Source organism: Dreissena polymorpha, chromosome 6 (assembly GCF_020536995.1).
Source record: "Dreissena polymorpha isolate Duluth1 chromosome 6, UMN_Dpol_1.0, whole genome shotgun sequence".
Classification (NCBI taxonomy): Eukaryota; Metazoa; Mollusca; class Bivalvia; order Myida; family Dreissenidae; genus Dreissena; species Dreissena polymorpha.
The window spans coordinates 16,990,385-17,004,099 of NC_068360.1; the positions used below are offsets into that span (position 1 = coordinate 16,990,385).

The window sequence follows — 13,715 nt, forward strand, 5'->3', positions numbered from 1 at the left end:
GCGGTAACATTTACATTCAGAAGTGTGTTTCGGATTAAAAACGCGTTAACATCGACTTACGGGAATGGGTTTCGGATTACAAATTTAATTATTCCCATATGAGATTTCAACAAATATTAACCGTTGCGTTATAAATTCAACGATAATTTGTGTAAACACTTTACGAGTCGAATAAATGTTTTGACGGAATTATGCACGAAATTCACGTTGTCCTCGAAGATCACAGCCGGTTGCCATCATCAGTCTTCTAACTATCGATTATCAGACGAAACATTTACAAGTGTGCGTAATAAATTCAACGAAAATTTGTAAAAGCGTATTACGTGTAGAATAAATGCCAGAAAAACGAGGTGAATCATTTCTATAAATGGACATGATGAAATATACATGTACTGGAATTAAATTGTTATCACATAATTGTAACCGGGAGTAATTTGCACAACTTACTCGCTATAAGTAATTAATTGTTTAGCACTTGCAATTAATTTCTCGTATTAATTATGAGTCATAGGTAACACTTGTTTACAGTAAAAAGGTGTGATGATGATGCCCGAAAATGTCTTTAACGTGCTGTACTTATTACCGTTTTTATATTACGTAAATGGTACAACTTCTTGCTAATCAAGCTGCGATAAACTCTTACTTCATGCCCGACGTCAATCAAAAATAATGGTCGATAGTTAACCCCGCCCTCATAAGCATAAGCGAAACCGATTGGACGATGAACTTCACAGTTTGACGACTGGAAAGTTACCAGATACATCTTTGTCAGCATTGTAATGACTGTGTAATGTGGCTAGAATAATCGATACGCGCGTCATGCTATTCTCTTATCAGTGGATTATCTATTACCCCATGTGGTGTTTTTGGTGTTTATTTGTGAAAGTAGGTACTGAGTGCTCTTTTAAAACAGGGAATATTGATACACTGATAGAGAAACCTTGATTTTTTTGGACAATCTCCACTTTCTTTTACTAAAAAATACACTGATCGGAAAATTTCAAGCGCCCCGGGGATTCTGATTTCGAAATTCAAGCGCCCCGGCAAGGGGCGCTTAAATGGCCTGGGGAAAACCCTGACCTAGTGACCTAGTTCCTGACTCTAGATGACCCAAATACAATCCCAATCCAGATTTCATCAAGATAAACAGTCTGACCACAGTTCATAAATATTGGATGAAAACTGTGACCTCTATTGTCAACACAAGGTTTTTCTATTTATTTGACCTAGATTTTTACCCCAGATGACCCAAATACAATCCCACCCAGATTTCATCAAGAATTCTGACCAAATTTCATAAAGGTTGGATGAAAACTGTGATCTCTAATGTCTACACAAGGTTTTTCTATTATTTGACCTAGTGACCTAGTTTTTGACCCCAGATGACCCAAATAAAATCCCAACCCAGATTTCATCAAGATAAACATTCTGACCAAATTTCATAAAGATTGGATGAAAACTGTGACCTATATTGTCAGGGGTCATAACAGGACCAGATTGCCAATCCTGAAAACAAGCCAGGGGTCTGGCTCTGCAGGCCACCAGCGGGGTCAAGGGGCAGCGCCTTTGTCAGGGGGATAAAGGGGGGCTAAGTCCCCCGGACAAAATTTGATTTAAATCATTTTCAGACCCTTCTAGATTGCATTTCCAAGCAGTTTTAAATGCATTTTTTATAGCAAAAGAAAGATTTTTTTCCAAGAATTTACTTATATTTTTCAGCATAATATTATACTACATTAACCAAATATTTTGAAAAAAAATCAATACAGGTAAAATTGAAATAAAAAAATAATCATTAAAAAGTACAACCTTAGCCCATAATATAAACAGCACTAAATAATATCACATAAATATATATAATATTAACGATTTCCACCTAAAAACTGATGCTGTTACAAGAAAACGTAATCATAAATTATTCGTCAAGTGGCTAAATTTACCACCCCCCACACACCTGTTCACGCAAAGTAAGATTCACGGTTGTTTTCCTTTGTTCCAATGTCACAGTTTATCAAATTAATCGTTTATGTAAAGAAACAATAAAAATATAAAAAAGTAATTACGTTTATAAGCTTCTAAACATAGGTTACGTGGTCAAAATTTACCTTAAAACTTGGGATTTTTTCGTTGTTACTCCATGTTTATAAACGCATTGTTGATTGGAATTCACAGGATAAATACTAATGTGTCTTGTTCTGATAAAACTGGGCATAATACATGTGCGTAAAGTGTCGTCCCAGATTAGCCTGTGCAGTCCGCACAGGCTAATCAGGGACGACACTTTCCGCCTAAACTTGATTTTCGGTAAGGAGACTACACAGGCTAATCTGGTACAACACTTTAGGCACATGAATTAAGCCCAGTTTTCTCAGAACACGACACTAATAAATTTTATGATATCAGCGCAGGAGTCATCTTCTGTAGAACCGAAATAAGCCAAGAATCACTCCTTACCCCCCCCCCCCCCCCCCAACAAAACTCGAATTTTTATTGATCTCAAAAGTGACCCTGGTGCCTTGAAATCCGGATTTCCGGATCAATCCGGAATATTACAACCCCTGTATTGTCTACAGAAGGTTGTTCTATTATTTGACCTAGTGACCTTGTTTTTGACCCCAGATGACCCAAATACAATCCCAAACCGGATTTCATCAAGATAAACATTTTGACCAAATTTCATCAAGATTGGATGCAAACTGTGACCTCTACTGTCTACACAAACAAATTGTTGACGGACGGACGCACGGACACGCAGGCACGCACAACAGACGCCGGACATCACACGATCACATAAGCTCACCGTGTCACTTCATGACAGGTGACCGAAAAATATGTGTCGGAGATAAACATGAACAGTTGTGGTTCAAATCCCATAGAAACAAGGGCTGTTTGTAAAACATGCATGCTCCCCTATATGGGCTGTAAGTTGTAGTAGCATTGTGTGAATACGTTTTTTGTCACTGTGAATGATGGTGGTGGTGGTGGTAGTGGTGGTGTAGTAGTAGTAGTAGTAGTAGTAGTAGTAGTAGTAGTAGTAGTAGTAGTAGTAGTAGTAGAAGTAGTAGTAGTAGTAGAAGTAGTAGTAGTAGTAGTAGTAGTAGTAGTACTAGTAGTAGTAGTGCTAGTAGTAGTAGTAGAAGTAGTAGTAGTAGTAGTAGTAGTAGTAGTAGTAGTAGTAGTAGTAGTAGTAGTAGTAGTAGTAGTAGAAGTAGTAGTAGTAGTAGTAGTAGTAGTAGAAGTAGTAGTAGAAGTAGTAGTAGTAGTAGTAGTAGTAGAAGTAGTAGTTGTAGTAGCAGTAGCAGTAGCAGAAGCAGTAGCAGCATTACAAGACCAATACTTAAGAATGATCAAATGGGAAAAGGTAACCTAGCACTGGCAGTAAATATGGGGCTCATTTACAGGTCAGATTTGGAATCTCTGCTGTAAAATGAGATTTTGAATGAATTAAAGGGAGGCAAATCTGTAATAAAAAGAACATGCATAAACCGTAGTTGTTTCTCTTGTTTGAACCATGCTAAATCCTTACAAGTTTGGAAAGAATTGGATGAAAAATTTGGACTTCATTGCATAAACACCATTTTCTCAATTCAAGGGGAGGTAATTCTGTACTTCATGGACCAATAATGCTAATTTTTTGTAGGGTTCGTGTCCTCATTGATATAATGACACTGTGCAAATTTGGAAAGGATCGGACAAAAAATGTGGAAGATTTTTGAAAGTTTTCACAAAATAGGCAAAAACGAATAAACATGCAAAGTTCAACGAGCTCCTGCGGCAATGTTTTTTGACGAATCAAATTTCTTTGAACAACTTTTTCAGGGGAGCCTTCAAAGGTCATCCCTGTGAAATTTTTTGAAAATCTGATGAGCGGTTTCTGACAAGAAGATTTTTTAAGGTTTTTACCATATATGGTCATGGCGGCCATCTTGGTTATGTGATCAAATTTTTTTTAACAATTCTTTTGTCCCATGACCTAGGGATGCTCCACATGAAATTTAGTTGAAATTGGCTCAATGGTTTAGTAGAAGAAGATGTTTACAAATTGTTTACAGACGGACGGCCGGATCGACGCCGGACGCTGAGTGATCACAATAGCTCACCCCGAGCTATCGCTCAGGTGAGCTAAAAATGTCGAACCCTGAAATCATGACAATGTTACACCTATGTAAGAATACTCCCTGTACCTGCTTGACCTGGTCTTCGTCCAGCTCCTCAACTCCCAGTTCATCATCTTCTGTCTTGTTCATCTTCATTATACGCTGAAAAAAGCGAGTGAAAACTAAATTTTACTCATTTATCTAAATGTTTACTTAAAATTCAATGATTTCAGGATACCTCAAGCACAAATTATTCCAAGCCTTAAAAAGATTCATCGCTTACCATTTTAAGTTTGTTTTTAATTTATTTGTTCTTAATACAAATGGTGTGTGAACATATATAAATCATGGATCCGCTCTTAAAGTGAATAGATCACAGCGAGTCAAAATGACAATTTTCCAAATTTATGTGTATTCAAAACTTAAATGAACAATGTACATCAGGTATGAATATAACGCTAATGGCCATGACTCATACTAAACAAGAGATGTGTTTGTCAGAAACACAATGCCCCCTATTGCGCCGCTTTTTTGTGTGGACCTTTGACCTTGAAGGATGACCTTGACCTTTCACCACTCAAAATGTGCAGCTCCATGAGATACACATGCATGCCAAATATGAAGTTGCTATGTTGAATATTTAAAGTTATTGCAAAACCTTACTGTACAGTAAAGTTTTGGGACAGAATTTTTATGCCCTTTGACCTTGAAGGATGACCTTGACCTTTCACCACTCAAAATGTGCAGCTCCATGAGATACACATGCATGCCAAATATCAAGTTGCCATGTTCAATATTTCAAAAGTTATTGCAAAACTTAACTGTACAGTAAAGTTTTGGGACAGAATGACAGACAGACAGAAAGAAAGAAAGAAAGAAAGACGGACAGGCCAAAAACAATACACCCCCGATCTATCTATCGATCCGGGGGCATAAAAACATTTTTGTTAACGAATAATAATTGTTAGAAATAAATAAAAATATAAAGCGTTACAAATGCGAAACAACCAAATAATTTAGAGTCTGAGAGTTCTGTTGTTTTTCGTTTTATATTGTGATATTCAAAACATATTCCAAAGTCTCTGCACAAGTCCCTATAAAGAAGTTTGAGCATGTTCTCCAGATAATAATTTACTTTTATTTACTTAATTTTTGTGAAACAATGTTGCTTCAGGGAGCTGCCAGTTCATCACAAATTAAACATGATTTGTTCTCATCATTAGACATTACTTACTTGAACATGTTTGATGTGTAATAAGCAAACATTCTTAACTTTTTAATCGTCCAAAACTAAATAACCATTATACAATATCAATTTTCTTCCTCCAAACCACCCTTTTCTTAACCCTTCAAACAATGTTAATGCCAAATTGCTAATTTTTTAAGATAACTGGTGAAAATTCAATTATTTTTAGTATAATTCAAGGACCTTTTACCATTGTTTTCAAGGTAAAGATGGATCAATTGATTTTTGAAGTTAAAACCTGTTGTCAACAGTGTTCTGCCGTGGATGCGCCCTTGCGTCATTGGCGCAAAAATAAAAGATTTGTCCCCACCCGTTTTCCGTATATGGGCCCGCGGGCGCAAAGAAATTAAGAAATAACAAGGGACAAAATTGTCACAAAACCAGGTTTTCATTGTGAAAAAAAATCTGATAAAGGGAGACAAGTCAAACTGAACTTTTGAAATGAACAAAGAAAATTAACCCCCTTTGTAAGTTTGTTTTAAAATAAATATATTTTTAGTCATGGCGACCTTGACATTGGAGATATGCACATGAATTTATTTTTTTTGACCTTTGACAATGAAAGATGACCTTGACCTTTCACCACTAAAAATGTGCAGCTTCATAAGATACACATGCATGGCAAATATCAAGTTGCTATCTTCAATATTGCAAAAGTTATGAGCAACGTTTAAGTTTTCGGACGGACACACGGACGGACGGTCAAAATTTGTGTGCGTATGGAAAGGCGTTGTCCATATACACATGCATACCAAATATGAAGGTTATATCTCAAGGGACATAGAAGTTAAGAGCATTTTTCGAAACCTAAACGCAGATTTTGAAACCTAAACACAGACCCCTACTTCAAGGTCAAGGTCACAGGGGTCAAAATTGTTGTGCGTATGGAAAGGCCTTGTCCATATACACATGCATACCAAATATGAAGGTTATATCTCAAGGGACATTTATGGCCATTTTTGACCTTTGAACTCAAAGTGTGACCTTGACCTTGGAGATAATGACGTAATTATTTCACGCGACACACCGTCCAATGATGGTGAACAAATGTGCCAAATGATTTTAAAATCTGACAATGAACGACATAGTTATGGCTCGGACAAGCTCATTTATGGCCATTTTTGACCTTTGAACTCAAAGTGTGACCTTGACCTTGGAGATATCGACGTAAATATTTCGCCCGACACACCGTCCAATGATGGTGAACAAATGTGCCGAATGATTTTAAAATCTGACAATGAACGACATAGTTATGGCCCGGACAAGCTTGTTCCGCCAGCCAGCCAGCCAGCCCGCCAGCCAGCCAGCCCGCCCGCATTCGCCAATCTAATAACCAGTTTTTTCCTTCGGAAAACCTGGTTAAAAATTCATTGATTCAATTTGTAAATCGGTATAGTAATCGAGTGAATGTGTAACAAGAACGAATTATTTAATTGGACGTGACATCATTTTGCAGCCAATGGTTAATTTACATTAATAACACTTTATTGCATTGGTAAGTTGAGATTATTACAACCCATAAGATATCAAGGAAATTTCCATACCTATCAAAATGGCGGAAAGTGACCGGCCGAAGAAAACAAAACTCCATTTTAGTTTTTTTCCTACAGCAAGTAAACTTAGAAAATATGACGATAATAATAACAACATTCCAACAGAGTCTTCCCAAGTCCCAACATCGTTTAGCAATGACAAAAAAGTCTGCCCCTAAATGTACATTGCAAGCAAATTGTCTTTGAAAATTGTCTTTGTCACTGTTTGACATTAACAAAATGACATGCAGTTTGTGCATAAAGCACAAAAAAGAAAACGCCTTTACCAGGGGTGGCGAAATCAAATGTCCGAGTAGCCCGAGTCGTACATTTGCTTGTCTGGGCAACTGATTTTTTTCAATTAAGTTGTCCGTGGACAACAAGTTTTTTAAAAGTCGGGTCCAGGTATACAAAAAAATACATTGTATTAAAGCCGTAATTAAGTTTTACAAAACCGGATGTTGACATGCGATTATATTGCCAGTGCTATTTGCGGAGCAATCAAGCTAAAATACGGGCACTCTCCTACGCAGTGATCTCCCTTATTCTATAAGAGACCAGGAGCATGCCACATTTTAAACATTTGGCCCGACTGTTAGACAGTGTACAGACTGGTTTCATTATTTTTACAATCAGACGGAAATAAAAAGTATCAAAGTAAGATAATCAAAACACGGTCTACCTTGTTATTTAAGACGACTTTAATGATAAAAATGGAATATTTAATTTTTTTAAATCTTCAACAACGGAGCAGAAACCCAAAGCTTTGAGCAGTCCACCTCCAAAAAAATTAGGAAAGATTATGATAAAAAATATGATCTAAGTAAACGCACCAGAACTTTTCAAGAAACTTGGCTCACAGATTTTCAATGGTTACCAGTTGATGATAATCAAATTGCTACCAGTAGCGGCGCAGAGCCTCAGTCTAATGAGGTCGACATATTGGACTAGTTTAATTTGTTAAGATTACGATGTACTTATGTTCAACACATGTTTAAATAACACTAGCATTGCAAGATCTAAAGTTTTAGAAAGTCATTTTATTGTTTATAATATACTGCTATAATGAATGTACTATTGAAATACAACTATAAACAAAACTAGCAAATCATACTCATTTTGGTATATTCCACATTGTTTTACATTAATCAATAAATGCGTTAATAATTTATATAAACATTATCGGACGGACAAGTGTAGTTCAGCAACGGACAAGTTAAATTTCCTAAATGGTTGTCCGTGGACAAGTATAGTTTTTTGAGATTTCGCCACCCCTGCTTTACTATCGGTAATTCTTAATATCGAACAAGGACTTTGACACGCAATGCTGAGTCCAATGACCATAAATCTGTTCAAAGTTTTATAAATATGTTGACAATTGTTTGACAGTTTTAAAAAGTTTAAAAAATGTTCAAGTTTGAATTAGAATGTTACATCCTGTGGACTGGCTCACAGTACGAAGAAATCAAGCAAATTTAAATGTGCAAGTAAAAGGTAATTAGTTTCTGAAAATTTAATTCTGCTACAAATATATTACGGTGTCCCCAGATTTTTCCTTTTTGTCCCCACTTTTTAAACCCTAATGGGTCCCTGTCCCCAACAGTAAAGATTCACGGCAGAACACTGGTCAAGGACTTTTCAAGGTCTGTAGGAACCCAATTAGCTTTCAAGAAAATTTCTCATTCTTGAAGGGCCTGCATTCACCAACCAATTCTTCAACTTATGAAAATTCAAACCATAAACTAGAGCCTTGTCACAGACGTGACGTATACCCCCACATGCCGCAATAACACAGACTATTTTTCATCCTGTCTTCACAAAACAAGAGAATCTAATTTATGGCGATTTTTAAGAATTATTATGCCATTATCATCTATAGCCATTTTGACCTTTGAACTCTTGAGTTCTTTCACATGACATGCCGTCCAATGACTGTGAACAAAATAAATGTACAGAGTCATTTTTAAATATCACAATGAATGGCATAGTTATGGCCCAGACAAGACCATTTATTGCCATTTTTGACCTTTGAACTAAAAGTGTGACCTTGACCTTGGAGATGTCGACGTAATTCTTTTGCACGACACACCGTCCAATGATGGTAAACAAAAGAGCCAAATGATTTTAAAATCTCACAATAAACTACATAGTTATGGCCCGGACAAGCTCATTTATTGCCATTTTTTACCTTTGAACTCAAAGTTTGACCTTGACCTTGAAGATATCGACGTTATTCTTTCGCGCGACACACCGACCAATGATGGTGAACAAATGTGCCAAATGATTTTAAAATCTCACAATGAACGACATAGTTATGGCTCGGACAAGGTCATTTATGGCCATTTTCGACCTTTGAACTCAAAGTGTGACCTTGACCTTGGAGATATCGACGTAATTTTTTTCGCGCAACACACTGTCCAATTATGGTGAACATATGTGCCAAATGATTTTCAAATCTCACAATGAACGACATAGTTATGGCCCGGACAAGCTCATTTATGGCCATTTTTGATCTTTGAACTCAAAGTGTGACCTTGACTTTGGAGATATCGATGTAATTCTTTCACGCAACACACCGTCCAATGATGGTGAACAAATGTGCCAAATTATTTTAAAATCTCACAATGAACAACATAGTTATGGCCTGGACAAGGTCATTTAAGGCCATTTTTGACCTTTGAACTTTAAGTGTGACCTTGACCTTGGAGATATCAACGTAATTCTTTCACGCAACACACCGTCCAATTATGGTGAACAAATGTGCCAAATGATTTTAAAATCTTACAATGACTGACATAGTTATGGTCCGGACAAGCTCATTTATGATCGTTGAACTCAAAGTGTGACCTTGACCTTGGAGATATCGACATAATTCTTTCGCGCGACCCACCGTCCATGGTGATGGTGAACAAATTTGCCAAATGATTTTAAAATCTCTCAATAAATGACAAAGTTATGGCCCGGACAAGCATTTGACCTTTGAACTGCAAGTGTGACCTTGCCCTTTGAGATATCGAAAAAATTTTTTACTCGACACACCATCCCATGATGATGAACAAATGTACCAAGTCATTTTAAAATCTAACAATAAATGACATACTTATGGTCCGGACAAACTTCCAGTTTAAAACACACTAAGTGACCCCGTGACCTAGTTTTTGACCAGGCATGACCCATATTCAAACTTGACCTAGACATCATCTAGATACAACTTCTGACCAAGTTTGGTGAAGATTGGATGAAATTTCGGGACAGACAGACAGACCAACAGACGGACCGACCGACAAAGTGACTCCTATATAGCCCCAATTACCAATGGTAATGGGGGTATAAAAATACATAAAGAATTTGAATATTTATAGGCTTCTAGTACTATCAATGTAATTAACTAATTGTTCTTAATGAATAATTGTGCATTTCATTCCTTGTCGTATTGAATCATATTCTACCATTCAAACATACACATTCTAAGAAGACCTTCTTAGAATCAGAAGGTGAATTTAAGTGCAGGTTTCTAACTACTCACATGTGCGTCAAGGAATGTCTCAGACAGAAGTCCACTCTGTGCCTGGAAGCCCTGTTTCATGGTGGGCAGGAAGATCCCCGCGATGCTGACGTGGTCCCCAGGCTGGGCGGTGCGGGTGGTCTCCCCTCTACAGTACACCGTCATGCTGCGTGGGATGTTACCCACGGGTACCTGGTCACTCTGTAAAGAACATATGAGGTGTATGAAATAACAGGTTATTGCACTGAATAGTAATTCACAAAGTTAAATAGAGAATATGTAAGAAAATTTGGCCCAATTGGGAACAGTACCAGTACCATATACAAAGCGAAAAATTATCGTATAAATCTGACATTGGGAAATTTTGGCGTCGTCAATCTCAAGATAAGGAATTATGGGTATTATAAATGGCTTATTATAAATTGAATAAACCAATTCAATTATTCAGTTTGTATGCATTTTGACTTGATATGTTCAGTTTTAGTGCTCACTTTATTTGTTAACTAGCAGATAATGCACTTTGAAAACAAAATCTACAAAGTTTTCCTTCCTTTTGGAAATTTTTCAGACAGCAATAGGGCATTTTGTAGTTTGTCCTTAATTGCAAAAGTACTTTCTACGGATACATTATAAATAACAAAAACAAGCAATGTGTTTGTGAAACACTATGTCCCCATATGTATATGACTTTTGACCTTGAAGGATGACCTTGACCATTCACCACTGAAAATGTGCAGCTCCATGAGATACACATGCATGCCAAATATCAAGTTGCTATCTTCAATATTGCAAAATTTATGGCAAATGTTAAAGTTGGGGCAAACAAACAAACCAACAGACAGGGCAAAAACAATATGTCCCCCACTATAGTGGTGGGGGGACATACAAAATCGCTGAAACAAGTTACATTAATAAGTTCCTTAAATCACTCCCTACTTAGAGAGAGCACTTTTATAGCGTTTAATTGTCGACTCTTTACCATGGTTTAATTTAATTTTTGTTTGTACTTGAAGAAACTTCACCTTACCAGGTCGCTCGATCTTCAAAACTATTCCAAAACTGGAATGTATTTCTGATTTATTATAGCCATTCACATTTCGAAATGTTTTTCACTTTTTTTTTTAATTACCCGATTTTCAAATCACATGCTATATCTTTACCAATTCGGTCTTTAAGACGAGTCATCATTGAAACAGTTATTGTACTGTATTCAGAACTTATTCAACAGAAAATCCGGACAAAACTGGATTAAGTGTTGGATGTTGTGAAAGAATGCGGAGCAGCTTTACTGACCTATGATGAATACTGCATTGTTTTGACAAAAGGGATTACTGGTAACATGTTCGCATGTAACTCTTTGCCAATTTTTTTGCGAATCGGGAATTATTTGAATTTTTAACTTTGGAATTGGGAAAAATGGTCGCATGGGGAATGTTGCCATTTTACAGTATCAATTTTATAGAGGAAAAAAGCTGCATAACAGACAGACGACAGACAAAATGTATTCAGAAAAGCTCACAATTAGCATGTTGTGCTCAGGTGAGCTAAATAAATGACCCAACTGGTACGTACATGTTCCTGTATTTTTATCTCCTGAAACTTGACAAACTTGGAGCCTCGTGACTGCAGGTAAAGACGACCGCCTGACCGATTGGTGGTGCAGTCTGTACTGGGGCACATCAGCAAGGGCATGAATGAAGGGGAGGCAATCTGCAAGTACACAAGTACACATCAGCAATGGCATGAATGAAAGGGAGGCAATCTGAAAGTACACATCAGCGAGGGCATGAATGAAAGGAAGGCAATCTGCAATTACACATCATAAAGGGCATGAGTGAAAGGGAGGCAATCTGCAATTACACATCAGAAAGGGCATGAATAAAAGGGAGACAATCTGCAATTACAAGGGCTAACTGTGAAAGCAAAGTCATCTTATAAACTTTATCCCCTGCTATAAGATATAAACAGGGGTATGATTTTGCAGACACCCACTGGGAGGAAAACACCGTCCTCCTTTTAAGTTTGAACAAAAACAGAACTTTAACAAGAGATGTGTTTGTCAGAAACACAATTCCCCCCTATTGCGCCGCCTTGAAGCCATAAATTTGACCTTTGACCTTGAAGGGTGACCTTGACCTTTCACCACTCAAAATGTGCAGCTCCATGAGATACACATGCATGCCAAATATCAAGTTGCTATCTTCAATATCGCAAAAGTTATTGCAAAACTTTAACCTTGGTTAAAGTTTTGTGACACACACATACAATGACAGACAGACAGACAGGCCAAAAACAATATACCCCGATCTTTCGATCCGGGGCATAAAAAAGATATAGCGAGGTAAGGAAACATTTGTAACAAGAGATTGCCAAGCAATATGGTCCCCTACCGGTGAAACTCCACCATTGTCAGTATTTATTATTTTATTTTTTTTATATTTGTTGCCATAGCAACCAGAATTCTTGACGTAGGAACAAAATTAAATGACGTGCATAATCTCCATGTTGCCACCTATCCATGTTTTACGTTTCATGAAAAAAGTATGAACAACTTTTTAAGTTTTCGCAGGATCCAGAAAAGTGTGACGGACAGACTGACAGACAGACAGACTGACAGACAGAACACATACCATAAGTCCCCTCCAATTTCACCGATAGGGACAAAAATATGCTGGCATTGAAATAGGAGGAAATCATCTGAAAGGAGGAGAAATTTTACTCCTGTCTAAAATGTTTTGAAGATCCTCCCAGAATAATGTTCACTAGGTGTCTTCACAATGTTACCCTGTTCCCCCAGTGGTGTGATTGAGGTGAAGTCCGAGAGGGGGAAAATCCTGTCAATAGATTTGTATGATGCGATTCACGTGCATAATGCAATGACAAACCTTAAAACAGACATTTAAATGAACACCTTATACTTCACAACTAGATTTTTTTTTTAAAAACATTTTTACTTCACATTTATCATATTAATTATTGTGCAAGGTAAACAGTGATCCAAACAAAATGTGATCCAATCCCTGTGAACGATGTTGGCAATTTTTCATTTAAGCTCAAGGTCTTTACCTTTGAAATATGGTATACACTGTCACAGTTTTAAACTAAATACACTTTACCATGGGATCAGTAGGACAAGAATCCATCTCACCTACTCCCCAATTTTTTTTAAAGAATTTACGTGATTCTCAGAAATTACTCTATAACAACTTGATTCACAGAAATGCGCAGAAAAATCATACCCCTGTCCCTATATGCTTTTTAAACTAAAATGTTGATTAAGAAGCACACACAATAATTGGCTTAAACAAGTTGCCTTGAAACTAAAATAAGTTTTT

The 13,715-nt window shown here is 37.0% G+C and overlaps 1 protein-coding gene across 2 annotated transcripts in view; it reads right to left on the bottom strand.

Moving 5' to 3' along the window:
* The window catches only part of LOC127836522 (DNA replication licensing factor mcm7-A-like), a 194,240-nt gene that overhangs the window by 16,359 nt on the left and 164,166 nt on the right, over window positions 1-13,715 (bottom strand). For both annotated transcript variants that reach the window (XM_052363170.1, XM_052363169.1), the window contains 3 exons: window positions 11,953-12,090; window positions 10,402-10,581; window positions 4,185-4,259 (listed from right to left, as the gene is read on the bottom strand). In XM_052363170.1, the coding sequence (XP_052219130.1) occupies window positions 4,185-4,259; window positions 10,402-10,581; window positions 11,953-12,090 (393 nt within the window). The remainder of the gene's footprint in view (window positions 1-4,184; window positions 4,260-10,401; window positions 10,582-11,952; window positions 12,091-13,715) is intronic.